General features: G+C 40.8%; 3 protein-coding genes across 3 annotated transcripts; 2 read left to right on the top strand and 1 right to left on the bottom strand.

Moving 5' to 3' along the window:
* Nucleotides 1–3,849: 3,849 nt before the first annotated feature.
* On the top strand, nucleotides 3,850–8,791 carry ankrd33ab (ankyrin repeat domain 33Ab). The gene is made up of 5 exons (XM_079460585.1): nucleotides 3,850–4,083; nucleotides 4,641–5,047; nucleotides 6,161–6,290; nucleotides 6,369–6,509; nucleotides 6,700–8,791. The coding sequence occupies exons 2-5, from the start codon at nucleotides 4,769–4,771 to the stop codon at nucleotides 7,533–7,535; spliced, it is 1,386 nt and encodes a 461-aa protein (XP_079316711.1). The 5' UTR covers nucleotides 3,850–4,083; nucleotides 4,641–4,768; the 3' UTR covers nucleotides 7,536–8,791.
* LOC306896507 (uncharacterized protein) lies at nucleotides 8,456–16,346 on the top strand. Its single transcript, XM_079460584.1, has 8 exons — nucleotides 8,456–8,509; nucleotides 11,549–11,599; nucleotides 11,845–12,165; nucleotides 12,257–12,571; nucleotides 13,319–13,657; nucleotides 13,740–13,867; nucleotides 13,976–14,147; nucleotides 15,653–16,346. The coding sequence occupies exons 1-8, from the start codon at nucleotides 8,488–8,490 to the stop codon at nucleotides 15,853–15,855; spliced, it is 1,551 nt and encodes a 516-aa protein (XP_079316710.1). The 5' UTR covers nucleotides 8,456–8,487; the 3' UTR covers nucleotides 15,856–16,346.
* krt4 (keratin 4) lies at nucleotides 16,266–21,295 on the bottom strand. The gene is made up of 9 exons (XM_079460582.1): nucleotides 20,458–21,295; nucleotides 18,775–18,983; nucleotides 18,628–18,688; nucleotides 18,435–18,530; nucleotides 18,175–18,339; nucleotides 17,937–18,062; nucleotides 17,629–17,849; nucleotides 17,493–17,551; nucleotides 16,266–17,402 (listed from the first exon to the last, which is right to left on the bottom strand). Exons 1-9 carry the CDS (start codon nucleotides 20,929–20,931, stop codon nucleotides 17,203–17,205), a joined length of 1,611 nt encoding a protein of 536 aa, XP_079316708.1. The 5' UTR covers nucleotides 20,932–21,295; the 3' UTR covers nucleotides 16,266–17,202.
* Between the last annotated feature and the right edge of the window lie 6,060 nt (nucleotides 21,296–27,355).

Here is a 27,355-nt window from a genome sequence, read left to right as displayed (position 1 = left end):
ATGCGTCCTTCAGGTCGATGGCTACGAACCAATCCTGACGTCTGCCAGACGTCAAGATGCACCTCTGCGTGAGCATCCTGAACGGCAGCTTCTGCAGGTACTTGTTCAGGGTATGCAGATCGAGAATAAGGCGCAACCCTCCGCATTTCTTGGGGACCAGGAAATACGGGCTGTAAAACCTGCTGGACATCTCGGCCGGGGGGACGGGCAATCTCGGCCCGTAGTACAGGAGCATCTCTGCCTCTGCTGAGGTGAAGAGGATGCGCCGAAACCTGGGCGGAGGCCTGGGGAATTGGATGTCATAGCCGAGACGGACCGTATTCTGTAGCCACCGTGACGGCTTGGAAAGTGCTACCCAAGCACCCAAAGACCGAAACAGGGGGACTAGAGGTACAATCTGCTTCATCGCCCCCGCGGGGGGGGTTCGACGGCCTGCAGTGCCACGGGAAGGGACCAGCTCCGCTGTGTTTCCTGCCTGGTGATGGCGCAGCTCAATGCACCGTCGAGGTGAGAGTGCTGAGGGCTGGCTATGTTTATACTCTGCACTGCGCGTCACCGTGATGCAATGACAAGTCGCCGAACACCGTCCGCAGAGGGTGAGCTTAGAGTCGCGCCCCGCCCCGATGACCAATCGTCCAGCCGCGAGCACCGGGTGGGCGGTGCTGTGCATCGCCTCGGTATGCTTGCGGTGGCACGGCCGACATTTCGACGTCCGTTTCAGAAGGAGCAAAACGGCGAGATGCCGTCTTTTGGGGAGTGGCCAGATGAGCGAGACGGGGCATGAACGGTCCGCGAGCCGGTGGCTGACGGATTAACGCTCACGGTAATCCCCATGTCACCACGCTGCTCGCCATCGCTGACTGCGTGGGAAGAAAACGAGGTGGTGGCAGGCTCTTAAAAGAACACAGCCACCTGTGACTGCAACGTCTGAATAGCCATCCGCCCGCAGTGCGGGCAGGACTTATCCACAACGGCTGCCTCAGCGTGTTGGACCCCCAAGCACGCGAGGCTGACATCGTGTCCCTCCCCCTCCTCAATGAGTGTGTTGCACCCGTGAGGACAGCGAGACATGCTGCCCTGTAGAAATTTGCTCTTTTAGAGAGAAAAACACCTCCGGAACTGCTGAGACGCCATGGGAAGTCACTGATGAGGGACAGTCCGCTGCACCACGTCGAGAAATCAGCTCTTTTAGAAGGATCGTCATCAGATGCGAAGGCTCCGAAGAACAAGAGGTGAATGAATGCAGCATGCCGTCTCCCTTTTATAGCCGGATATCTGGGGGCGGAGTCCGGCATGCAAATTTCATTCGCCAATTTCATTGGCCTTTTCAAAATAGTCAGAAGATGATAGGTTCTCAAGTCAAACCCCATCTGTCGGTTCGACACAACGTCGAGAGACCGACAGAAAGGGAACTGTAAATTCCCAAGATAAATTTAAGCCTGTGACTTTCAACAGAACATTCAGTGAATCGTGAATTAATGAACCCCTTGCTGATACGTCCTTCCCTCGAACGCAAACTGTAGGAACGGCCGGTGTCGAGGGAGAATAGAATCCTGAACAGCAGCTTGTGCAGGTGCTTGTTCAGGAGGAGCAGACCCAAAGATGGGGTGCTGCCCCCCGTTTTATGGGGCACGATGTAGTACGGGCTGCACAATGCCCTGAAACCTGGGTAGGCGCCTGGCGAACTGGATTGTCGTGACCGAGACGAATCGTCCTGTCTAGCCAGCATGCTGGGCTGTTGGGCTACCGAGTGCCCAAGAACCGTGACAGCAGAACCAGAGGGACAATCTGCTTCACCATGCCTGGGGAGGCTGGTTCGGTCGCTGACAGTGACGTCACCTCACACAGGGGGGACCCCAGGGAGGTTGACGGCTCTGTTGACTTACCTGTTTTCGGCTGCCCGACGAAACGTCCAGTGGAGATTGCGGTCGGCAGGTTCGTCCATCCCAGACACCGTCGGGACGAAAGAGCGGTGGAGGAAAACCCAGGGGAAACTTACTTTTTATGACAATGTGAGCGCCAGGCCCTGAAAAGGGCCCGGACTTGATGGTAACGCAGCAGGCAGCATCCCTCTCTGACCCAGTGTTGGTCAGGCTGGTGTCGGGCCCTATGTAGTTTCCCCCGGGTTCGTCCCGTCAAGGATGCTTAGACCGACGGAGAACAGATGCCTTCCCCGCAATGGTCTGCTACTCGGGTGGGCCCCGAAACCCGAGGAGCCGCTGCGGGGGGGTTGATTTGATATGCTGGGAAGTAGACTGCGCTCTGGACCATGACAACCTATGGGCGGCCACGTCGCAGCGCTGCAGGCTACGATAATAGTGCCGTCTTCCGCAGTTCCACCAAACAGCCCAGCTTGCAAGACGGGCGCATTCAGGCCTTCTGGGTGTCACTCTCTTAGACCACAGTAGTGGACATCGACTGACCCAAGGCACGTGCCGTGGCCTTCATCAAGGTCGACCCCCCCAGGTGGCAGCTGTCTGTGGGCACACTCCACCCGCCATCCTAGAATGCCTCCAAAGGGTGCGCTCCAAGACCTAGTAAACCCCTCATGCACCTCTGGAAAGATGCTCCTCTGTTTAACGTCCAGCAACCTGAGGCCCGTGGCTACCCGGGCAAGCATGGCTAACATCTCAGCATCAGTCTCATCTTGAGTTCGACCACCTTCCTTATCTGATGCCAGAAGGTAGCTGTCCGATGCCATGACAGAAAGTTCGTCCTCACCCCACTGTGAGGTCTGCCCGCAATGGGACGGTCTACCGCTGCCCATCGGGGATGAGTCAGGTGAGCGTGCTGGGGTGTGGGTGGTCCGCGAGCCGAAGCTGACGGAGCAACATCCATAGGAACCCCCAAATCACCCCTGCTGCTCGCCAAAACAATTGACCTTGCCGAAGCGGCAGTTGAACTCGCCTGAGAAGCAGCCGGGGTGGCGGCAACATTCACCTGACCGCAAAACCTAGATCGTCATGTTGAAACCTGCCTAAGCATGCTTGACAAGCATGTGATATATTTTTTACTTTTTAGGTCTGCAGCTTGCTGCTGAAACGCTCAGAAGGGAGAAGTCCCCTGCTCCACGTCCTAAATCCAGCAGATTGAAGTGAGTCTCAGAGACGATTTCGCCTTTACAACATGTGCCACGCAGGTTCCGTACAGGGCGGAGACTGGCGTGAAGATCTTTGTCGAGAGACCCACTGAAGGGGAACTATTATTAGACGGCTCATTTGAATGCTTGGTTCTGATTGGCCAGTCGGCTTTTCTTTCGCGGGTCTGCATTCAGTAAAAATTTGCAAAAATAGTTTTTTAAATCACAGTTTTTTTTCACATGTGGCAAGTAGCTAAGCCCCTCCAGTGTGATACAAGACCATTTGCTTCGTGTTGGGTCCTGATCACACTGTCGGGGCTTATTTCTGCAATAACAACCTGCTGCCTGTACATTATATCTTCCTTAATGTACACTACAGAATTTTGTGGTAATAACTAGTGAACAGATAAACTGATGTAAATACTGTTATATAATATATCTCCAGGATTTTATTACTGCTTACTACAGTAAATGCTAAAGTACTAAGCTACAACATCACATGGGAACTAATACCTATCAGTGATTTATTCCCAGCTATGCACATCCTCTCATAATTTATTGCTAACGTATAATACAAAAATCGAATGTGTGACCTGTAACATGGTGATTGTTTGTTAAATGAGATATTACATATTTATATATGTTATTAAGCAAATGTGTTTCTTTTGTGGTATGTTTGGGGAAAATGAGAGCATGTGTGTGTATCTGTGAAAGGTGATTATACTTACAAGTACCCCAGTATTAGTTCCTTTCTGATCCTGAAGGCATTAGTCAGTCTAATGACTTGAGCTGTCAGACAGCATTACAGAGCATGTACTGTGTACACCATTTCACACACACATACACAAAGTACATGCACAGACACACCGTAAAGAGATAAATTTAACAATTTAGTTTTTTGGGGGATTTTAATTTTGGATGTGATATATGTTCCAAATCCTGTTGAAGTACCAACTTTCACTGAAGGATTCACTGAAGGATTTTTGTCTGACAGAAGGACACAGGTGAGTTTATAATACACAATAATAATTTTAATTATTGTTTAAAATGCAAGCATCCCATTATTATAACATTTAATAACAGCCTCATAGACAAACAATGGAGCTAAGAGCATCTGTTTTATTTGTTCAGCAAAGACAAATGTATTTCTTATGTAAATCATTACATTCAATTTCTATTTCATTGCTTCACACAACATACTAAATTATTTTTTAATGAACTTCTGTTTTGAGAAACATAATTGTGTTATGTTTAAGCTATAAGGAAGGTAAATTGTGTTTGTTATATGTGATAAGCTTGTTTACAAGTGTATTTTAAGCCTGCACGACAGATTTAGCTCTGACAATTCAAGTACAGCTATCTCGGGCTAAACCCAGAGCTACTAAAACTCACAACCTTTCAGACACATCCAGATAAAAGAGTGTGGATTGCTTTTTGCCCTCAAGTAAGCCATTTGACAGCTTGATAACATCATGTGTATTTGGCTTTTGCAAAGAATCATCACCACGTTTTTTGATGCTTCATTGACTTGATTGAAGATCCCTGTGTTTTTTTTCTGTAGGTCCTGCTAGCATAAAACTTGGATTTTATTTCTGCCTACCAAGTTGATGACCTATTATAACTGTTTTGTAACAGTGCACAAATGCCATCTAAGATAATGAAGGCAAGACCTGCATTCTGACACATAGCATGGCAGCAGTTGGAAACTCTGACTTGGAGGATTCCTACCTTGGATCAGGGCCAGATGAGGATGCCTCAGAAATCGCATTGTTAGAGGAAGAGTCAGACTCGGGAAGTGTGTTATCTGATGATTCTGTTCTACCGGATTATGATATAGAGGGTGTTAAAAAGGGACCTGCCAACACATTGTATGAGGCTTGTGTCCAAAACGATGCAGAGGCCCTAAAGAGGCTTTTGGAGCATGGTGTGACTCACAACGAAGTTATGGAAGTTGACATTAATGGATGGGTAAGACTTTTAAAAAGATAATTAGACATAACAACCAAGCACAGCATTCAGGTGTAGATATTTTATCATAGTCCTTTATGCCATTTACTATTGCTACTGTTTTAGGAGGAGTAGCATTCTCAATCTAGAGAGCATTTGATTGAACAAAACTTTTTGCTCATTTTTCCCAAAATCAAGAAACGGTAGATTTTAATTATAAATTAATGAATATATATAAAATATACTTTTTTGCCATTTATCATTATTATTAGTCACTTATATTCATCACTGGGGTTTGCAAATATCTAACAAATAAAAAGTATTAAAAAGTGTATCGTAAAACACCAAATTTGGATATACTGTATGAGGTTTCATGGGATGGTTCACCCAGAAAGGACAATTCTGCAATACACACTCTCCTGTTGTTCCAAATCTATATAAATGTATTTGTTTGGTTGAACACAGAGAAGGACATTTGGACAAAGGCTTGTATCCAAACATTTCATGAACTCATCAACAAAACAAAACATGTAACAAAGTAATATTTCCTACAATGAAAGTCAATGGGGTCAAAGAACTGTTTGGATATAAGCATTCTTCCAAATATCATTTTCTGTGTTAATCAGAACATGGGAATTTGAAAAGCTGGTTTCCAAAATGGTCGGTTTTTAAGTCGGTTAAGTCGATTTTTAAAATAAGTCAAAAAAAAATTTTTTTTATTGTGCATTGCATTCCAATTCATATAATTAAAACTGCAGTTGGTTTGTTTTTATTTAAGCCATAATAACAAGAAATATACAGCTAACCAACACAATAAAACACCAGAAAAACATGATTACATAATTAAAAACATGATTTTTGAAATTTTATCTAATTTTGGAACCAAAATCTTAATTTATGCAGATTTGGAACAACTCTTAGGTGAGTAAATGAATTTAAATTAAATAATTTAAATTTTTGGGTGAATTGTCCCTTTCAGAAGGTCAGCAACCTGCTGATTAACTTTCGCTGGTTATCTTTTTGGAGAGATTTAGCATAGCATTTGGTTCTAAAGCTAACATGCATGCAATAACAGCTCGGGTCCATTAAGTATTATTTCGTTTCAGTTCCTTGTGACCTAATTGTCTCTTTCAGAATGGGATTATGTTTGCTTCATACAAAGGCTATCTTTCGATTGTTTATGGGCTTCACAGTTGTGCACATCTGGATATTAATCACCAAGACAATGATGGCAACACTGCTCTCATGATCGCAGCTCAAGCTGGTCAGTTGTCACAACTTTAATGATAGTTTAAATAGCTGCTGTCTGTGTTACAACTTAATTCAGTGTTTTGGTTCATAGGCCACGTCTCCATATGTAATTACATCATGAACTACTTCCCTGGAGCAGACACAGAGATCAGAGACAACAGAGGGTTTACTGCTCTCATTAAAGCGGCCATACAGGGCAGGAATGATGTGGTGGCAGCTCTTATAATGCACGGTCAGTGATGGCCTGAATGGCCTGAATGGTGAACACACACACATGACATGAAGTCACACAGGTTTGAAATGTAAATGAAGATTTGAAGAAAGCTTTCTAATAATCTTCCTCTCGCAGCCTCTCTAATGCAAAATATATCTGCCTGCGATCTAGGAAGATTCTCTTTCTCCTTTTTGCTTATTTGTTTCAGGTGCTGATGTTAACGCTGTAGACTCAAACCGTGGTAAATGTGCACGAGACTGGGCCCTAAAAACAGGTCGTTTTGACACACTGCAGCGTCTGCGTCGCCTTGCACTACGCCCAACCGCGGAACAATTCAGTATGTCCTACATCCCAGAGTGGCCCAATCTTGAGGTGCTGGTCGCCAAAGCAACAACCTATAAGACTGCAAGCCAGAAACTGACTCATCGTCTGAAAAGCACATTTGCTTTTAGCTTCCCACGGGACCCGCAGGACGAAGGCGTCATGGATCACATGGTGCGAATGACCACCAGTATACACAGTCCACTTATAGCCACTGCCACACGCCCGCTGTGTCCAAGCAGCCCTCCGGAGGCAGGCAAACCACGGTTGGCCGTGGCTGAGCTGTTGCTGAAGTATTCAGATAAACAGCTGGAGGAGGGTTCCCTTTGCCATCGAAACAACTCCACCATCTCGATTTCACCATCTATCCACTCATCCACATCCACCTTTGTGCCCTGCTGCGTTGATACCCAGAGGCGAGGCAGCGTGCTGTCCATTGCTCAGTCCGGTATGCGCACCTTCATTCCTCGTAGTGTAGCAGCAAGACGCAACAGCGTGTTTCCCTCAGGCTGCGTTCCACAGATCAGAGTGACAAAATCTTCTGAGCCCACCCCTAAGAAAGGAAAGAAAAAGAAAAAACAGAAGGGTTATCTGGAGCCTCCGAAGTGGAAGTACAAAGAAGCCAAGAATGAGAAGAAGAAGGAGAAGAAGGCAATGAAAGAGAAGGAAGAGAAAGAAAAAAAACGCAAAGACAAGGAAAAAAGGAAAAAATGCGAGGACTGAGGTCACTGTGATACATTCTCAATGTGATGTTATGTGGGGAAATCCTTGCTTGTGGAAAAGAGCTATGAAGCAATGCGGTGAATAACACAAGCACTCTTTAAATAGGAAGTACATTTAGAAAGTTCAGTTGTGCATTCCTGTTTAAAGCAACTGCTTCCTATCTTATTGCAAACCAGCATTGCAATTCTATTTGGAACCCTTAGTGCTGCAAAATACAATGATGTTTGTCTCTATTGGTTACATTTAAATAACAAATGCTACATGTAAATGATAATCTTTTTAATTCATATTTAATTCAGAATTACTAAACATTTCATTTTCCATAGTCCACCCCTAACATTAAAGAAAAAACCTTGTGAAGTTATCTTATAAATGATAAAGATGGGATACTTTATTGGCAGCTACAGGTATCAATAATGGCATAATCGTATTTGTGCATTGTAAGATACTGTAAACATGATTTAATAAATTCTGTATCCTGTGATACACATTGATAGCGTTATTATGTTTATCTCACTTATTCACCTTTGATAGCACTGCAGAGATGCATGGAATGGGTCAGTAATCTGCTGTTTTACAGTTACACAACACATCCTGAAAGGGGCCGTTAAGCCATGCTGGAATTAAGGTCACTTAGGTCAAGCAGAGACCTCTGGTTAAAATGTATGATCCTATCTCGTGCAATTATTTTTAGAATAATTGACTAGTTTAATGATAAGAAATGTATAGACGATGGGAAACTAAAAATAAAAAATACAATATTTTAAATATGTTTGAATTGTATACACATAGGATGTTTACCAATATTGTAACTACGTCAATAAAGGAACTACCCTGTTAGTTGCTTGATAGGAAGTTACAAAAACAATCTTTCAACAATGGGGTATTTCAGTACATTTTAGTTGAAGTTCATCATCATTTGACACAGTCTCATTTACGGTTACCTGTCAGGATGATTGCCAGCAACAGAATAGGTATGTGGTTATTTTCTTATGTTTTTTATGTCAAGATGCACAATTTTGTGGGGCATATTGTCCTCCGAAACCAACTTGCAGTAGAAAGAAGATCCACTTTTCATGCACTGCAAACTTAAACTCTTTCAATAAAGTATAAAAGTTTGTTGAAAGATATGTATTAATTCTAAAAATGTATTAACTGTTTACATATGTGGTCCTCAAAATCTTGTTAAATACACTGAACTAGGTGCTATGTAATTTGGATTTCTATTGAATAAAATATACAGACTAGAGTTGACCAACAAACTCACTTTTGCACTTTACAGAGCGAATACTTTATACATTAAAGCTAAAGTGAGCAAATTTCCAAAAACATGGCACTTTAGAGCATAGCTCAATATGCCCTCTTAAAAACGGTTAAAATAAAAACCCTTTAAACTCTTTCCATTTCACAAAATATATTTTTAGAAAACCATTACATATAAAATGATTACTTCTTACAATGAACGTGAATGGTTCTATTAGGCAATGCAGTTTTGCATCACTGTGAAGAACCTTTTGTCGCAGTTATTTTCAAAGCGTATACACAAACATTTAAGTTCCAATGGTTGATCGAGTAACTATATACAAATATAACACTGTAAATAAATAAAAAATTCTGGCAGCTGCGGTTCCGGAGATAAAATGTAAAATAACAGTTCACCTTCAGTCGGTCTCTCGACGTTGTGTTGAGAGACTGACTGGGGTTTGATCATGAAAACCTATCATCTCCCAGAGGAATTTCGAAACGCCAATGGGCTTGGCTAATGGCACACGCAAGCCAGTCAGTCTCCGCCCGGGTGGCAGCGGCCATTCATTCATCCTTTGTTCTTCGGAAATTGCGAGGCACATGTTGTCAAGCTTTATCGTCTTCAAGACTTATTTCCTGCTGGATTTACAACACAGAGCAGCAGACTTCTCCCTTCTAAGCGGATTTCCCCTGGGCGCTACAGACCTAAAAGAGCTAATTTCTTGCAGCTCTCGTAGCTGTGTCCTTGGGTGTGACAGGCTCATCCTGAGTCAGACGGCCATGATACCGTCACTTGCTTTGGGCTCAAGCATGCTGAGCCAGGTTGCATTGATCCGGCATGTTCTGTCTGCGAGAATATGGCGATCAAGTTGTTGCGCTCACAGCTGGCTTCGTTCTTTGTGAATGTTAACCTCCACTGGACATTGCGTCGGTCAGAGAAAAGCAGGTAAGTCAACAGAGCTGTCAACCTCCCCAGGATTCCCCCTTGTGCGAGCTGACCGCCCTGTCAGACACCAAACCAGCCAACCCAGGCACGGTGAAGCAGATGGTCCCTCTGGGACCGCACTACGTACCCTCTTTGGACCTTAATGTGGTCTTTCAGGGCCTTGGTATGGCCCCTTTTGAACTCCTCAGAGATGCCAGTCTTCCTTATCTGACGATGAAGACCTCACTCTTGGTGGTGCTTGCTTCTATCAAGAGGGTGGGGGACATTCAGGCATTCCTCTGTGTCCCATGGGTGCCTAGAATTCGGGCCCAGTGATTGTCACGTTGTCCTGAGACCCCGGCCCCGTTACATGCCCAAGGTTCCCACCACTCCCTTCCAGGATCAGTTGGTGAACCTGCAGGCGCTCCCCTCTGGGGAGGAATACCCAACCTCCAACGTGTTGTGTCCAGTACACGCGCTGCGCCTCTATCTGGACCACACCCAGAGCCTTAGAAGCTCTGAGCAAATTCTTATTTGTTATGGGGACAACACCTCTGTCCAAACAGAGATTGGCGCACTGGATTGTGGATGCCATTACTGAGGCATACCAGTCCCAGAATCACCCATGCCCACTGGCAGTGAGAGCCCATTCCACTCAGAGTATGGCTTCCTCGTGGGCACTCTCTGGCAGACATTTGTAATGCTACGGGTTGGGCGACGCCCAGTACCTCTGCGAGGTTTTACAACCTCCGAGTGGAACCAGTGTCAGACCATGTCCTAAGTGCTACCGCCGTATAGGACGGGCACCTGGTTTGGGCGTACACCTGCGAAAGTGCCTTCTCCCCTTCACTAGTCTAGTCAGTGTCGCTCCGCTTGAGGTTGTGTTACGGCTCAGCGCCATGACATGTAGAGATAGATCCACAGTCAGTCTCTCAACACAACATCGAGAGACCGACTGAAGGGGAACAGTCTTCATGCCACAATGCTTCGCCAAACCGCTGCAGTGACCGGGATATACCTCTCAGGTTCCTCAGCCCAAAGGGTGAATGAATGATCGACGCCATCTTCCTTTTATACCCGTATGTATAGGGCGGAGACTGGCGTCGCCAAGCCCATTGCCGTTTTGAAATTCCGTTCAGAGATGATAGGTTATCAAGATCAAACCCCAGTCAGTCTCTCAACACAACGGGTTTCCTTGTAAATTACGTTTTCTCAGGTTTTTTTATAAAATTTCAGTCTTTTTCTGTAATTATTTTTTTTACTGTATTTTAATAATACATTTTATGTATAGTTTGCCCACAAAACCTGCCATGATTTATTTAACCTCATGTCTCTTATAACCTGTGTACTGTATAACACCTTCATCTGTAGAACACAAAAATATGTTGAAAGATGTGGTTTTGTGTTTATACAATTTAATTAAATGATGGACAGTGCTGTTTGGTTTCCAACATTCTTCACAACTATCCTTTTTTGTGTTCTGCAGAAGAAAATTATACATGTTTAGAATGACAAGAGGGTGAGTGAATAATACATTTTTGGAGAACTCTCTCTTGAAAAATACTATAATTTGGGAAATGTATATGTTATATAACTTATTACGCGATTAAACCAAATTGCCTGTTCGTGACGTTTGAACATCGTTTCTTACCTTAAAAACGAAAGTAAACTGCTTTTTTCTCTTGTGGCAAGTAGCCCTGTAATAAGCAGGATATTGCAAAATATGCCCCTTCAGTGTGATACAAGACCCTCCGCTTCACCTCCTGATCACACTGTCGGGGTTTATTTCTGCGATAATATCCGGCTGCCTGTAAGGAATAACATAACATATTTTTCCTCACAGCATTAGCTGTCATTTGCTGGATAATGTGTCTAAGACTCATAGCTTCCCAGGGTAAGTGATTTTACATGACATACTGCTATACATCAGTAACATTTCAGTTCTTAGTTATTTTATTTTAAAAAAAAATTGGTGCCTGGGCTGAAGGAATATATTTGTACAGGGAATGTTTTTGCTATAGCTTATATATTGAATAAATAATTAAACAAAGAAAAAAGTTAATTCAATAATATAATTGAAAGGCTGATGCTATCATTATCATTTATTTGTTTCTCTCTCTTGCTGTCTCTCAACTCTAGGTGCTGTGCCGGTTCCCAAACTCAGTTTTTCAAAATACGAGAATGAAAGTAATATTCAGCTAGACTCAAAAGTCAGTTTGGAATGTTTCGTGTCTAGTGCTCCATTTCCTTTAACTATGTATATTGGCAAGTATAAAGGCCCATCACAGACCGTAGAAACCGCAGTGGCATGGCAGATCTCTGAGACTATCAGATATTCAAAGCCATATACTTTCACCATCACTGCCGATTCTTTTACAGAGGATGACATAGTGTGCTGGTACAAATCCACTTATAATGGACAGAATTCTGGATTCAGTAACCCTGTTAAATTAGTCATATGTAAGCAATGTTATTGTATGTGTTACGACTGTTTGTTTGTTTTCTTGAAAAGGCACTATATCTTTTTTATTCTGTTTTATCTCTTTACTAGCACATCTACCTCCTCCCAAAGTGAGTGTGCAGCCCAAATTTTTTAGTATGGGTGGAAATTACACGGTGTACTGCGATTCAACACTCAACCATGCAACAAACTTTTCAATGAGTTTGTATTATCGGACACTCCCTGTTACTCCTCAAACCCCCCTGATCCATCTGGGTTCACTCAATCTAACTGGCAAAGACAATAGGATCCTTATAAAACAGACAAATGCAAACATCCAAGTAGAATATGTCTGCACAATGAAGATGTTGTACAACGGAAAAGTACTACAGTCACTGTTGTCTAATTTTGAGGCAGCTATTCCAGGTACAAAGGAGCAATACATTTTTTGTACAATATGTATGTGGATGTGTGAATTTGTATGTAGGCTTTCATTAATGAATTTCTTCAGTTTTATCTCCCAAACACATATTTTTCAACTTAAAGAAAAAGTGTGTTAGGTTAAGGGGGCTGTATTGATAGAAATGCAATATAAATACGTAACTATGTCTTCAGAGCTGTATAAAGACTTTAAATAATGTAGGGTTATGTTTTTATTAGAATTAGCTATTTCTACATTTAAACACTGGAATTCGCCATGTTGTTTCTACAGGAGCCCTAAACAGACAAACTGCTAAACTGCTCTACAGAGTGCGTTTTGTAAATGCGTTTTCTCCTCCGCCAAGAAGCGAAAACGTGACCACATCTTAGCCCTTTGTCAACCACTGTAGTGCTTCGAAAGAGAGCCTTTAAATAGAAACATGTAATGGTAACAGATAAATTATTTATATACTCTACACACTGTAACAAGACAGCTGTGTTTATAATAATTCTCAGACAGTTTGGTCATGAATTAATTTGGTGGGAAAGGTTTGGCATATATATTGAAAATATTTGACGTTTGTTAGCAGACTATGTATTAATATATAATATTGTTGAGCTCTTCTGAATCTCCAGAAATATTTGTGACAATACTATATTTTTATAAGAAAAAAGAGAAATGTTAAGGATCTTGTTTGTTGTTTTACTTTCTTTCATGCGTTGTTTCAACCTAATATAACCTCTTTTTTTTAGAGGAATTACCAATTCAGCTTGTAAGAAATGGCCGAAGAGGTTACTGTCTGGGAAATCTGAATTTCAAACTCCGGGACAAATGGGAAACTGTTTGTCAGAAACCCATTACTGCAGATTCATCATCTGCAGCTGAAGCTGAAGCTGCAGCGACTGCTATGGTAGCATGCAGGGAATTAGGATGTGGGCCTGCGGTGGACTGGAAGAGGGTTGTGGATAGAAGCATGAGCCTCTTCGAAACTGCAGGGGTTAGATGCAGTGGGAGTGAGAAAAAGATCAGAGAATGTCCAACTGAAGATCTTGTGTGCAGAGATATAAATACTCTCAGCATATTTTGCTCAGGTAAGAGAGAGAAATCATAATGTCAATTTAAAGATACTGTATAGTTCTGTTTTGTCTCATAAATGCTCTTTCAATTTGACAGATGCACTGCCTCCTCCTAAACTTTCAGTAATTACATATGGTCCTGTCTCTACGTTGTATGCCACTGACAAACAGTCTGTGAAAATCACCTGTTCATTCAGCTCACCGTATCTGACATCATCTGACACTGTAACTCACCTCAGTCATACATTTCAATAAAAACATTATTTTATATTGATGCTAATAATTACATCAGTATATAATCATCATATTCAATTTTCTTTTCTGTTTTTTTAGATGGAAATGGTCTTCAGACTCAATGGCAATATTTTGAGAGACCCCTACATTACAATAAACAGCAGCGTCGATTTTGAAATACTTGCCCCAGTGCCTGAAGGAGTGTACGATTGTGTGTTCAGACTTGATAGGACAGCCCTGTCTCACGCCAGCAATGGCGTCGTCATTTACAGTGAGTGCCTGTTAGTGCCATAAAATACATAGATGGCCAAAAAACTCCAATATTAATCATTTAAATATTAATTTGTTCAACACACCAAAAATTCAACATAACAATTTATTTTGCAATAATTAAATGAGACAGAATTTACTTCTTTCGCTCTTAATTCTTTAATATTTCATGAAAATGCAACATTTTAAACATTCCATAATATGCTTTTTGCCATCATACATTCTTTTAGTGTGTAATGCTAGAATTTAAGCAAACACTAGGTGGCAGTGCTGAACTATGCATTTATAAACTTGTTGGCCAACAAGGGTGATCTAAAAAACATGGAGGGGCGGTTTCAAGGACAGGGATAATTTTAAATGGACTAGGCCTTAGCTAAATTTGGATATTTAAGGCATTTTTAAAACATACTTTACAAACAAACATTACTGTGTGCATCTTGAGACAAAACAATCGCACTGATATATTTTAAGATACGCAAGTGCATTTACGCATTTGGCAGATGCTTTTATCCAAAGAGACTTATATTGCATTGTGCTATACATTTATTTCTGACTCTGTGCAATCCCCTGGGATCAAGCCCACGACATTGGCGTTACTAGCGCTATGCTCTAACCACTGAGCCAGTGTTTGCAAGAAGTATGTAATCTTTATTTGAAAACGTACTTTTTAATATGTAATGCCACTCTATGTAACACCTTGCAGCAAACAGGTAAAACATCTATATATATTTAAACAAAACTCCACAAATAAGTCACCGGTTAAATGTCTACTAGAATATACACTAATGAGCAACAACTTTTTGAACAAGTGGCCTTATATAATGTTGGTCCTCCAAGTGCTGCCAAAACAGAGCCGGTGTTCTTGCACCCAGATGTTAGCAGTATAGGTGCTTCATTGAAGAGCTGACAGGATCAAACTTGTTGCTCCACCACATCCAACAGATGCTTAACTGGATCTGAGAGGCAACACACCTTACACTGTTTATCTTGTTTCACAAACCATTCCTCAACAATTTGTAGTGTTGCAGAGGGCATCCTGCTAAAAGAGGACACCCCCACTAGGGAATGCATTTGTCATGAAAGTGTGTACATGGTCTGCAAAAGTGCAATCTCGTTCCCAGATAAACAGTGCATACAAACACATCTGACCACAGACAAACTTCTACTGCTCCAAGACCCATTTCCAATGGACATGGGGCAAAATAGACATTCTGACTCAAATAGACAATCAAAACATTGTATTTTAATAAAACAAATTAATCTTATATAAGTAGCGACATTAAAAATAATCCGATAAATTATAAAATGACAAAAGAATATATTGCTAAAACTTTAACTAAAATTACTACAGAAATCTAAAAATAATTTAAAATAATAAAAAACTAAATAAAACTAAAATCTAAATTATAATAATTAATTTTTTCACTCTGTTTCTCGTAATCATTGTTTGCCCATGACCATATCTCACACCTCTATTTATTGTACTGATGTTCAATCCTTTTGCAGGACACAATCCTCCAGATCCAGTGCCAATCGTCCTAGGCATTCTCACAACTGTAGTAGGGGCAGCAATTCTGCTATATATTTGCGTATTTAGAACAACAAAAGAGTTTGAGGGCAATGAAATTCCAGGAAGCTCCTGTGAGCCCGAAGCAACCAACACTGCACAGCCAGAAATCAACATGAACTACTCACCTCAGCAGCTGTAACCTATAGGAATTGTTACAGGCTTTGTAACTACAAAGCATAGATATACATCATCTTGACAACCTTGCTTATAAAATAAAAAAATGAATGAATGGTGATGTGAAGGTTCAGTTGAATTCGTCAAGCAGTTTTACAAAGAGCTTCTGCAAAAGGTTATCAAAGGGAATGTATGCCAGATTTTTTTTAAGTATGGGTTCATGTGTTCTTTTTTTATTGTTGTTGTTAGAGAAATCCACCTTGCAAGATGCAGGTCAGTTAACTCTTACAACACAATGTAGCCCAATTTATATTTAATTTGTTGGCTGTAATTGAAATTAAATGTTCAAATATTGAATTTTTAAATCATTTATTCTCTTGTATGCTTTCATTCATGTTCAGCTAGATTATGTTGAAACAACAACAAAAGACAAAATATTTGGTCTCAGATTTATTGTATTTAGATTTCAAGTTGTTACAGAGTCAATTGATACAAAATAAACCTGGTTAAACATGGTTTCAGTTTTGTTTTGTTTTTACAAGAGGACCAAATGCTCTGGAAGCCATTTTAATACAGGGGAAATTCTAAGATATTACAGTATGGTTACCACACAATAAACGGAGCTTATAGCTTCCAACTTAGCAAGTACAAGGTTAAGAGAGATGGGCCACAGAAATGCCATTGTCTGTTTTTTGCTGTAACAGTTCTGCCTTGGACAATTCCTTGGACATTGGAAGTCCTCAAGTACTTATTGTCATAAAGGTAAATGAGAGTCATATAACCTTTTTAGCAAATATGTAAAATATTGCTGACAGCCACTGCATAATGAACAATGTAATTTTAGTCAAAATATCTTTTAAATATACCAAGGAGCTTGTAACAGCAAAAACATCCAGTCAGGACTTTCAGGACCTGTATAGCAAATCCCTCATTCAGTGAAACCCTTGTATTGCTTGTGGTCATGATGAGACTTGATATTTAACTCTCATGGAGGCCCGATTGGCTTCAGTGGTTTCTGTGTGTACATACTTCTAATAAAGTCTCTCTTTCCCCATACATATCAGTGCAGAAACAAAACAATTCAGTGTCTGGGAGCAAAAATGTTCCCATTACATTCTTCCTGGTTTCATTTAAGTGAAGTTGTTTGATTTAAAAATGGCAGTGAAACCACCAGACAAAAGATGCACGTTAACTACCATCAACGCACAGAACAACCTAAATTTTGTGTTTAAGAAATTCTTGTCCTCATCTGCTCACTAACAGGGGATAGCTGTCTGGCTAGAATATAGCACCATAGTTGGTTTGAGTTGTAAGAAGGTTGAGAGTGATCTAGCAGGTAAGGAAGGTAAGGAAAGGGATGGGGAGCTTCTCCTTAATAGCGTCTACTGCTGACACTGGTGACGCTGGTTTTGCTGATGGTGCCTCCCCCATATCCGCTTCCACCGCCATATCCACTTCCGCTGCCAAATCCGCCTCCGCCTCCACTGCCAAATCCACTTCCGCCGCCAAAACTACTTCCGCCACCATATCCGTATCCAGAGCCGCCGCCGCCGCCGCCTCCAGCAGAGTAACCTGCAGGAAAAGGAGAGCAGCTTTAGATCCTGATCCAACATCGAATGTAAACATTAATTAAAGGGTTAGGTGGTGGGAACATTGACTTACTGCCTCCAGATGAGGACTGCTGCACGTGAATGGTGGCCTGAGCTCCACCGCTTGACAGTCTATGCAAAGAAAAGAACAAATCAACACCCAGCCAAAGGCTTGTAGGTTAATAAGAGGAAATTTTGACTCTTCCTACCTGCTCTCCTCTCCCTCCAGCAGCTTCCTGTAAGTGGCAATCTCAATGTCCAGAGCGAGTTTGACGTTCATGAGCTCCTGGTATTCACGCACCTGGCGGGCCATGTCCTGCTTGGCTCTCTGGAGGGCATCCTCAAGCTCCTTAATGCGGAGTTTACCCTGAGCGACTGCCTGCTCACCACGCTCCTCAGCCTCAGCGATCTGGGCCTCCAGATTGGCACGCTAAAAAACAGTGACATGCAAAGTTTGTTTTTAAAAGTAAAAAAACTAGTGTGATTTAGTCATGTTTAAACATGTTATCATTGTTACCTGTCCTTTCACGTTATCGATTTCGTTCTGCAGGCGGGCGATCATGCGGTTGAGCTCAGCAATCTCAGCCTTGGTTGAGCGCAGATCTTCACCATACTGACCAGCAGAGGACTGCATCTCCTCAAACTACAATACATTGAGACAAATCAATATCCATGTAGCCACAAATGACTTGTCAGAAGACTATTTGAGTTGTTAAGTTACTATTATAAATTCTGTGTTCATGTGCTTTACCCACCTTCTGTTTGTACCAGCTCTCTGCCTCAGCACGGCTGCGATTGGCGATGTCTTCATACTGAGCACGAACTTCAGCCACAATGGAATCCATGTCCAGGTTTCTGCTGTTGTCCATCTCCACAACAACTGATGTGTCCTTGATCTGACCCTGAAGCTCACGCAGCTCCTGCAAATACAGATCAAGCAATCGGTAAATTATATGCTCTTGCAAAGCAGTGGGACCCCATACTTTCTAGTCTCGGTAACAGGACTTGAACTTACAGCCTCGTAGACTGCCCTGAGGAAGTTGATCTCATCCTGAAGAGCATCAACCTTGGCCTCCAGCTCAACCTTGTTCATGTAGGCGGCATCAACATCCTAAAATGAAAAGGAGCAGGATAAGGACATTTTACCGCATTACGATTTAAAAAATGAGTCAACACAAACAGAAAATTAAATGTTGGATGGTCATTACCTTCTTGAGCAGGACAAACTCATTCTCTACTCCAGCACGCTTGTTGATTTCATCCTCATACCTTTTGAACGGACATGAAATGTTAATCAATTCACATCAGTTCAACACACTTAATTTAATCCCAGTTTACATGACAACTTCACTCACTTGTTCTTGAAGTCCTCAACCAGGCCCTGCATGTTCCTCAGTTCTCCTTCCAGCTTGTTTTTCTCATTACCCAAGCCATCGAGCTGTCTGCGCAGGTTAGCAATGTAGGCCTCGAACATGGCGTCAATGTTTGAGCGGGTAGTGGTCTGTTCCTGGAGAAGACTCCATTTGGTCTCCAGCATCTTGTTTTGCTGTTCCAGGAAGCGCACCTGGGGAAAGACAAAAATAAATTGATGTTAGCCGGAGGATTGTCAATATCAAAATTTTTTGTCAATTGCTCCATACAGTTGCATTAAAATCCCTAAGTAAAAAAAACAGATGGATGACTAATGTGTAAATGAGTGGATAAATGAATAAATAAGTGGTTTGATGGATTTGTGTTAACTTGTATGGATCCTTTGTAATTATGGCTCTTAAGGTCTCTTTGTGACTGCTCTCTGGCACCATTGTTTAAGTGAATACAAATGGGCATGAGTCATTTTACCAGGCATTTTTCTGCAGGGTGGAGTGAGTGGATGGGGGAGGGTAAGGTGAAAGTGGACTGACTGGGTGTGGCAGTGCTCCACACAAGCTATGGAGTCTTCCAAAAAAAAAACTGTCTTCCAAGAATGACCTCGCCCAAACCTGCATTGCTTCACAGATAAAACAGCAGCAACATCAGGGAAAAAGCCATACCTGCCACACCCTAATGCAAGTTTTGTGTTTGGCCACTGGAGACTTATCTAGGTTCTGAGCTACTTAACTAGATGTAGATTTCTAGAGCTATTTGAAAATGATTTAGTGATTCTTAACCTCTCAGAGGGGCTTTTATAGGCATATTGTAGTCTTTCGTCTGTAAAAAAAGTCATGTAATGGAGTTAGTAGGCAAGTGCCAAGTGTCTACAATACAGATGAGTCATCCACAGTGTGTTCTGGACATTCTCCCACAGGCACTACAAAATAAAGGTGTGTGTATGCTGACTCCATGCCCTTTAGGGTGTGTCCTCTGTCCACATTAGCTCAGAAAGTTGTGAAGTATTTGTTTGTTGTCAAATATGGGTGTGTCTGACTCCCAGATGACTTATCCTTTGATGATACAGTAAGAATGAAAATAATCTGCACTGACTCTGATAACATAATGACTTTTAATTTTAAAAAGCTGTGCACTTTTTGTGATGTAATAAAGTCTAGACTTTGGACTAAGCAAACAGCTTTTAATGTGTGTGTGTGTCTATGACTCACATCGTTGCTAGGTTATTACCAAAACTCCACCCATATTTGGACAGCCCCTGTCATGGGTGTATGATAGATTTTTTCCAAGCTAAAGGAATACTCGAAGATCAATTGTGAATAACAGAATTTAGATGAACGCTAAGTGACATGATTGACAGCTGACGCTCTACTTTCCATGTAGTGATGCAACGCACTAGTGAAACTCATCTCAACTTTTACAACTAAGAAAAGACGTAGCTTTTAAATGTTCTTATGCAAAACAAGTCACTTTTAACTGCCAATGTTATTTTACGGCTGCAAGCAATAACTTTTGTGTTAAGAGTCGCTGGTTCAAAGTTCATACTTGGTGTGATAAAAGACACATTTTGCATTTGCGTTCGTGCACGTGAACGCACAAAACCCACTATACATGACGTTATGCCGATCTTTTTGCACAATTTATGAGACATGTTAAGATGCAGAAATACTCACTTTGTCAATGAAGGAGGCGAAGCGGTTGTTGAGTGTCTTCATTTGTTCTTTCTCCTGAGTGCGCACTTGCTGAATATTGGGGTCAATTTCCAAGTTGAGGGGGGCCAGGAGGCTCTGATTCACGGTTACAGCGGTGATGGGAGCCGGGACGAATCCCATACCTCCTCCCATTCCTCCGCCAAAACCTCCTCCCATACCTCCACCATAACCTCCTCCCATACCGCCACCCATGCCTCCACCGAATCCTCCGCCGAAACCTCCACCCATGCCTCCGCTGCTGCTGCTGCTGCTGAAGCCGTAGCTGCCTCCAGATCCACCTCCGAACCCTGAACCGACACCCGACCGCCTGGCGCTGCTGACCCTGTTGGAGCCACCTGAAGAGAAGGCTGACTGACTGGAGAAGCTCTTCTTGACGGAGCCGCCGCCGCCGCCGCCGCCGCCGATGCTGTAACTGAATGACCTGGTGCTTGACATGGTTAGCGTGTGAGGGTCTTGTCTTAAAGTTGACGAGAAAGAGGTTAGAAAGTCTCTGAGCGAAGAGTGGAGTGGAGGAGGTTGCTCACAAAGGAGAGTCGATGTCCCTCTGCGTGCCTCTCCACTGCTGGCTTACCGTTTTTATACGCGCAAGAAGAGGGGGCGGAGCGTCCCTTCACACACACACACTCGCGTACACGATACACTCTCACACACACCCTACCTGTTAGACAGGTACAGAGAGAAAGTGGCAAGATAAATGGTGGCACGCCCAGCTCGAGGCTTGGCCTCAGGCAGAGCGAGAAAAGGAGAACAGGAGAGGTAGAGACTTAAGCACAGACATTCCAGTTGAAATTCAACAAGTGAGAAAAGACAGCAGCTCTCACAGGCTGCCAATGGGTGTGTTTTTGCCTCTGTATCTGGTTGGCTGGGCAGGCTTGAAGTATGAAATAACCTCTGCTCTTTTCAGCAGGGTGGGGCATGCTGAAACTTTCACATTCATGAATTATATCTTTCCATCTGCTTTTGCCAGTGTCTTAAACAGCTTTTTCTCCCCAAGAGCTGAACAGTTGCATTGTTGAGAGTAACTAGGAAAAAATAACACACTTTCCATTCGTAATCGATTCGCATTCCCAGTAGCCTTAACAGCTAACACGGTTTATGTCTTTTATGGCTTTAAACTACATGTGTGCATACAAATACATGTGTGCACACATATTGTGTATGTTTGAGGTGGAGTAGTGAGCAGGTAGTTCCAGAGCCGTCTGTATTAAAACAACGGTGAGAAAAGTTGATCAAAACTTTTTTTAAGCAACAAATGTAAGTCACGCCACACTAATCAAGCATTGTCCCCATCCACCCTGCATAGTCAGACCATTGCTCTAGTACAAGTTGACTGTTGGGTGTTACCGCTGTCAGCACATACAGTATACAGTAGTATGACACAATCCTCTACAACAACATATCATGACTCCATGACAGTATAATGCAGGTGTAAAAATAATGATCTCATGGCGTATAAAACAATGCTTTGTATGAGTGTTTTGTGATGAGCAATAAGCTTTTGCGATGTCTGATCTGAAATACAGAAGTAAAGAGGTCTGGGAAACAATGAAAGGAAAGGCAGGAAAGTGCATGTCCGGGCTGGATCCTCAGGACGTCATGGAGAAGCTTGACTATGGCGAGTTATTACTGTAAACCAGACGTGTTTATCACCCGGGTTAGGCCAGGGTTTGGCCAGAAAGCGTAGGCTGTATAGTGTCTGCAGGACGGTGTGCACACTCAGCCATGACTTTTTGGACATGTGCACGTATTTGCCTGCATTTGTGCAGATGCATGTTTGTGCATGTATGTCTGAACATTGGGTGATCTGATATTAAGGTGTGTTATAAATTGAAGTGTATGCCTTAATTTATCTTTGGTAACATAGTAGGGATTGGCATTTTAGCATTAATGCAATGCAGTAACCAACAGCAGGGTGTGGCATGTTAGCATTAATGCAATGCATTTTTCATAAAGATGTGCATGGCGATATGCATTGTGAAAAAAATAAATTAAAAGTCTAGTTAAAATGTAACTAAAATTAACTAAATAAAATGTTGTTGTGAATGATAATTTTACTATTTAGTCGTATGCACATCCATGCACAGAGAGAATAATAATGTTATAAATAGATTTGGTTAAACATTTACATTAACTTACTATAAAGGAATAACTTAGAATATAGAGATAAAGATCTGGAGCAGGTTACACATTCTTGGGACAAGAACTGGCTAGGTGACAAGTTGGGACACACCCTTGGAATATTGACTTGAAGTATTGCACAACACCTGCATAACCTATAAATGATGGTTTGAAATACTCAATTTGATATGAACATTAACATATACATGCATTTGACAAAACCCACACTTGTAAACTTTTTCCCGTGTTCACCCATTGAATTTGAGCTTACAGGTGTGCTGTTCCACGTTCATCATGAAAAAAACATAAAGCATGTTGCTGGGCCACCTGTCAGTCACGAGGAGGGTGGAATCATTGTCAGATTAGCACCATATATGGAGGTTATAAACATCTCAAACACTGCTTGCCTATGAATCGAATATCTTCACAAATCTACTTTAATGGCACACCCAATAGTTCTGATAGATCTGATGAAATTAGATCTTCCTGTCTCTGTATTTTGTATTTACTCTAATTTATTCACAGTGGTAAGGGGATTAATATATGCAAAACATACAGTGCATCAATAGAACAACAACACAAAAGTCAATTGGAAATGTATCAATTTGAGCTATTAATAATGCATGGGGGAGGAGTGGTTATTACCTTTTTGTAATGTTAACATTTCTGGGTCACACCAATATCAAACAATACTCATTTTAAATGTTCTAAGTTCTATTGAGGTTCTATTGAGTTAACTGTTGCATCAGTTGTGTGTAGTTTACAGACCTATACTTGCTCACGTTATACCTTGTGATATGTATTTTTTGCCTGTTTGAGTGCTTTCGGGCTATGGCTTGTGGTATGTATGCTTTGCATATAAGTAGGAATGATTTCAAGCAACCAATGAGGACTAGCAAGTTTCGTTTTTCAGGGGGGTAAGGAACTTATACATGTTATTATGCAGGCGTTCTGAGCAAAACATTATATGAATAGACAGATTACTGACATATGAATAAAGGTTCAAGTATCATGCTGTAAGAAACAGTTTCTGCAAAAGCATGTTCAGTTGGCAATGATCCCCTTCTCCCATTAAAACTTTTATTGGTTTTGTGAAAATGTTCACTGGGTTACCTAACATTTGCACCCAGTATACCGCTAAAGCATTTTTTTCAAATCTCACATAAAATCGTAGGTTACATTAGCACAGTCTTGTTAATTAAAAAATTAAAGGCTTTATTACATTTGTACTGGTAAGGGGAATGAAACCAGTCTGGTTTGTATTTCCTGAAAATGCACAATGGACTGAAATCCCACCCCCCATGATATGAAACTCCACCATTCCCAGTTAAACAAGTTTGGCCTACCTAGGAAGATTAAATGGCCTTAAATGAAACCGTTTTTTTGTGCTGGACATCTTTTGGTTAAGAATATTTTTCCATGTATTATTCATTTACTTAATATTCCAGATAATTAAAAAGTACTTTTAGCCACATGTACCTTTAACAAAAATAATGAGAAACAGCAGATACCATCATGAAAATGACGTATGTGAACCAGACTTTGCTTAAACTATGTTGCTGTCTACACCAGCATTTAAAGTAAAAGAGATGTTACAATATAAAGGACATAACTATCGCAACCACCATTGACATTTCTGTTTAATCAAGATTTTTCATACAAAACTATTGGGATAATTAATGTGTCTGCAGCATAATAGGTGGATGTAGAAACTTCTTGAAAACATATTATAGTTAATGCACTTTTTAGAAACATTTTAGTTTGTGAATGTCTCAAGCATCTCAGATTTGACATTAAAAGGATCACACTAAACCAGATCATATAGAAAACTCTCTTAATATCTTAATTTATTTGTAATAATAAAGGGCATTGATGTATGCATGTTAAATGCTTTAACATTACCATATTTTTATTTCCTCATTTATTTGATTTTCATTTCACAGGATTAGTAATAGAAGAGTTAAGGTGTTTCTGTCTGTACATGCCCCCTCTCCTACTTCATGACAGGAGTATGCCTTCTTTTGCCTTAGTGGATGGGTGTTGGCTAAAAGAACTGAGGGAATGTACTCACTCTCATTACTCACTGTTAGAAAGAGCTGCCAACTAGTAGAAACTTTGTGAACCAACACAGAATACCTTCAAACAAAAAAGGTACTGTAAACAGCTACAATCAGCTCTTAGCTTGCCAATTCACAGAGATGGGGTTATGCGTGTGAGGCACACCCATCCGCAGAAGATTTATTGCAAAGTGATAAAACAGAGAGTATACACATAGGAGCAACCAGTTCAAACTGTTTTATTATGGCAGATTTTAGTTCAAATGTAAGGGGTTTTGGGATTGATATCTGTAATTTTTGTTTACTATATTACTTAATATAATCATTAATAGTATTATATTGCTAATCATCCACATAGTCTGATATACATTTGATAGACATATACAACACTGATCAAAGGTTTTGGGACCTGAAGGTGCATGCTTAAATGTCTGAAATTAGTTAAGGTGACAAAAATATAATGATTTTTTTCTCATGACTAAACTAACATTTTATCTAATAAAAAATAATTAAGAAAAAGAATGAATAATCAAGAAAGAACAGCCAATAAGAGCACAGAATAGATGGGAACACCTTTAAATAAATTTAAAAAGCATAATAGGGCGAGACCTTAAGACGTTGCATTCTTCAAAATCTTGTCAAAAGGTGAATACACTGAAGATGATAAATTATAATTTAATTAATTATTTTATTTACAATATAATTCCCATAGTTCCCTTTATTTGATTTCATAATTTGGATGAGTTTGTTATTATTTTAAAATGTAAGTGCTGAGTGTCATGTCCCCTGCTGAGTGTCATGTCCCAAAACCTTTGACGCTTTTTAACACTAAAAACAGATTAACATTTAAAGCAGTGTTCAAATGCAATAAACATACTTTACATTTCATAAAATTCTTTCTTTTCATATCATAATAGGAACAATAGAGAACAATAACCCATTGTGACATCTTATAGCATATAGGCCTGGTTTGACAACATGCCCCGCAAAACCATCAAATTTACTTTCAACAGTGAACCTTCCCTCAGAATTTAGAGACTTTTTATGAGCGTTTATGACCTAGACATAATTTCATCAGACCACTCAATTCAAAACAGCTGGAATGATTAGGCAATGAATTTTGACAAATTATATTACATGACAAGGTTCAAATTTTTCACAATGCGTGATTCTCCCTGTAAAAATGTATGATACTGTATGTATGATAAAATGCTAAAGACAGAATTGAGGATTTAAAAGTGCATAATTAAGATTGCTGGTTGTTTTGACATTATGTAGGCAGGGTATAAAATAAAACATTTGTTTGTGGTAGTTATTGCCGGTAGCACATAGTAAATTTACACTTCACAGGAATACCATTACCATGGAAAACAATCACAAACTTGTTTAACATGATATTGGGAAATTACTCAATCATATCTAAAATGTATTTATTTATTTAGGTCCTTTCCAGCATTCAGTTCCAAAGAATAACGGAAACTAGACAAGACTAGACAAACCTCAATATGCACATACAGGTGTAATGCAAAAATCCACTTAAGTGCTGGGCTATTTTTAGCTTTTGATTGAGTAAGAAAGGGACAAACTTTAGAGTGTTTGACCCAAGCATGGGTTGAAAATAACCACTGCCGAGTGTAAAGACTTACACAAAAAAACACAATACCATTTTGGTGTGGTTGACTTATGTGCTCAAGATACTGGCACACAGACAGTCAGTGTTAACAGCAGTTCCCAACAAAACTTCTCAGTTCAACTTCAATTTCCTAAATAATTTTATCTAAGAACTTTTCATGAGATGTAATGAATTTCACTTTTCATGTTGTTCTTTTGCTAAAACATTATTATTCATTTTTGAATATAAATGTGATTATTCACACGTAGGTTTTATTTTATGCATCTACATTTGATTTAAACATTTTTTACAACAACATTTTACATAAACTCTCTGCAATTCTATCACAATCCTCTAGGGACTTGCAAAACCAGGTTGGGAAAGTCTATTTGACACCATAGGAAACTCTGCAGATGAATGATTTTGCCATGATGAAGTTGAATGAAGTTAGGGAAGTGTGGTTAGGTGGTTGGTATTTTATTCAGTGACAAAGTCTGTGGAATGAGGGGATGGTTATTTCTGCACCAGTAGCAGTCATGTTTGCCTTTATAGTATGCTACATTTTCTGTAGTTTCTTCTATAATGCTAGTGTTGATGTTTTTTATTTGGTATTTTTGTGTGGTGCTTAGCAACCCCTGAATTTGTGACGTAGCCCTCCTGTACCAGAGTGAGCTTTGATCCAGTCCTATACTCTTGTTTAACCAATGACATATGCTCCATTCATAGTCAGATCCGAAAGCTTAAAACAGCATTCAGAATGCCACTGCATCAAGTCTGTTTCACACATATTTTTCTTCATTCACCTTTGTACATATGTTGTAGTGAGTCGTGTCATTTCTGTTGTTTCCACAAGGTTTTTGCACTTAGAGAGTCTAGTTATGTAACTCCAGCCTGTGATCTATTCAAGCTCCACCTTTTTCTGTCAAAGGGGTTAGATTCATGTCACTATGTAAGATCTTAAAAGAAAACAGGCTGTATTTCATATGAAGGGGATTTTTCTGTGGCTGGTACATTTAGTGTGGAAAAGAGTTATTTGGCTACTGCGAAGACGAAACATTTCCATGGCAACATA

This window comes from Barbatula barbatula (genome assembly GCF_947034865.1).
Source record: "Barbatula barbatula genome assembly, chromosome: 7".
Lineage (NCBI taxonomy): Eukaryota > Metazoa > Chordata > Actinopteri > Cypriniformes > Nemacheilidae > Barbatula > Barbatula barbatula.
This window is presented reverse-complemented; position numbering and strand designations above follow the sequence as displayed.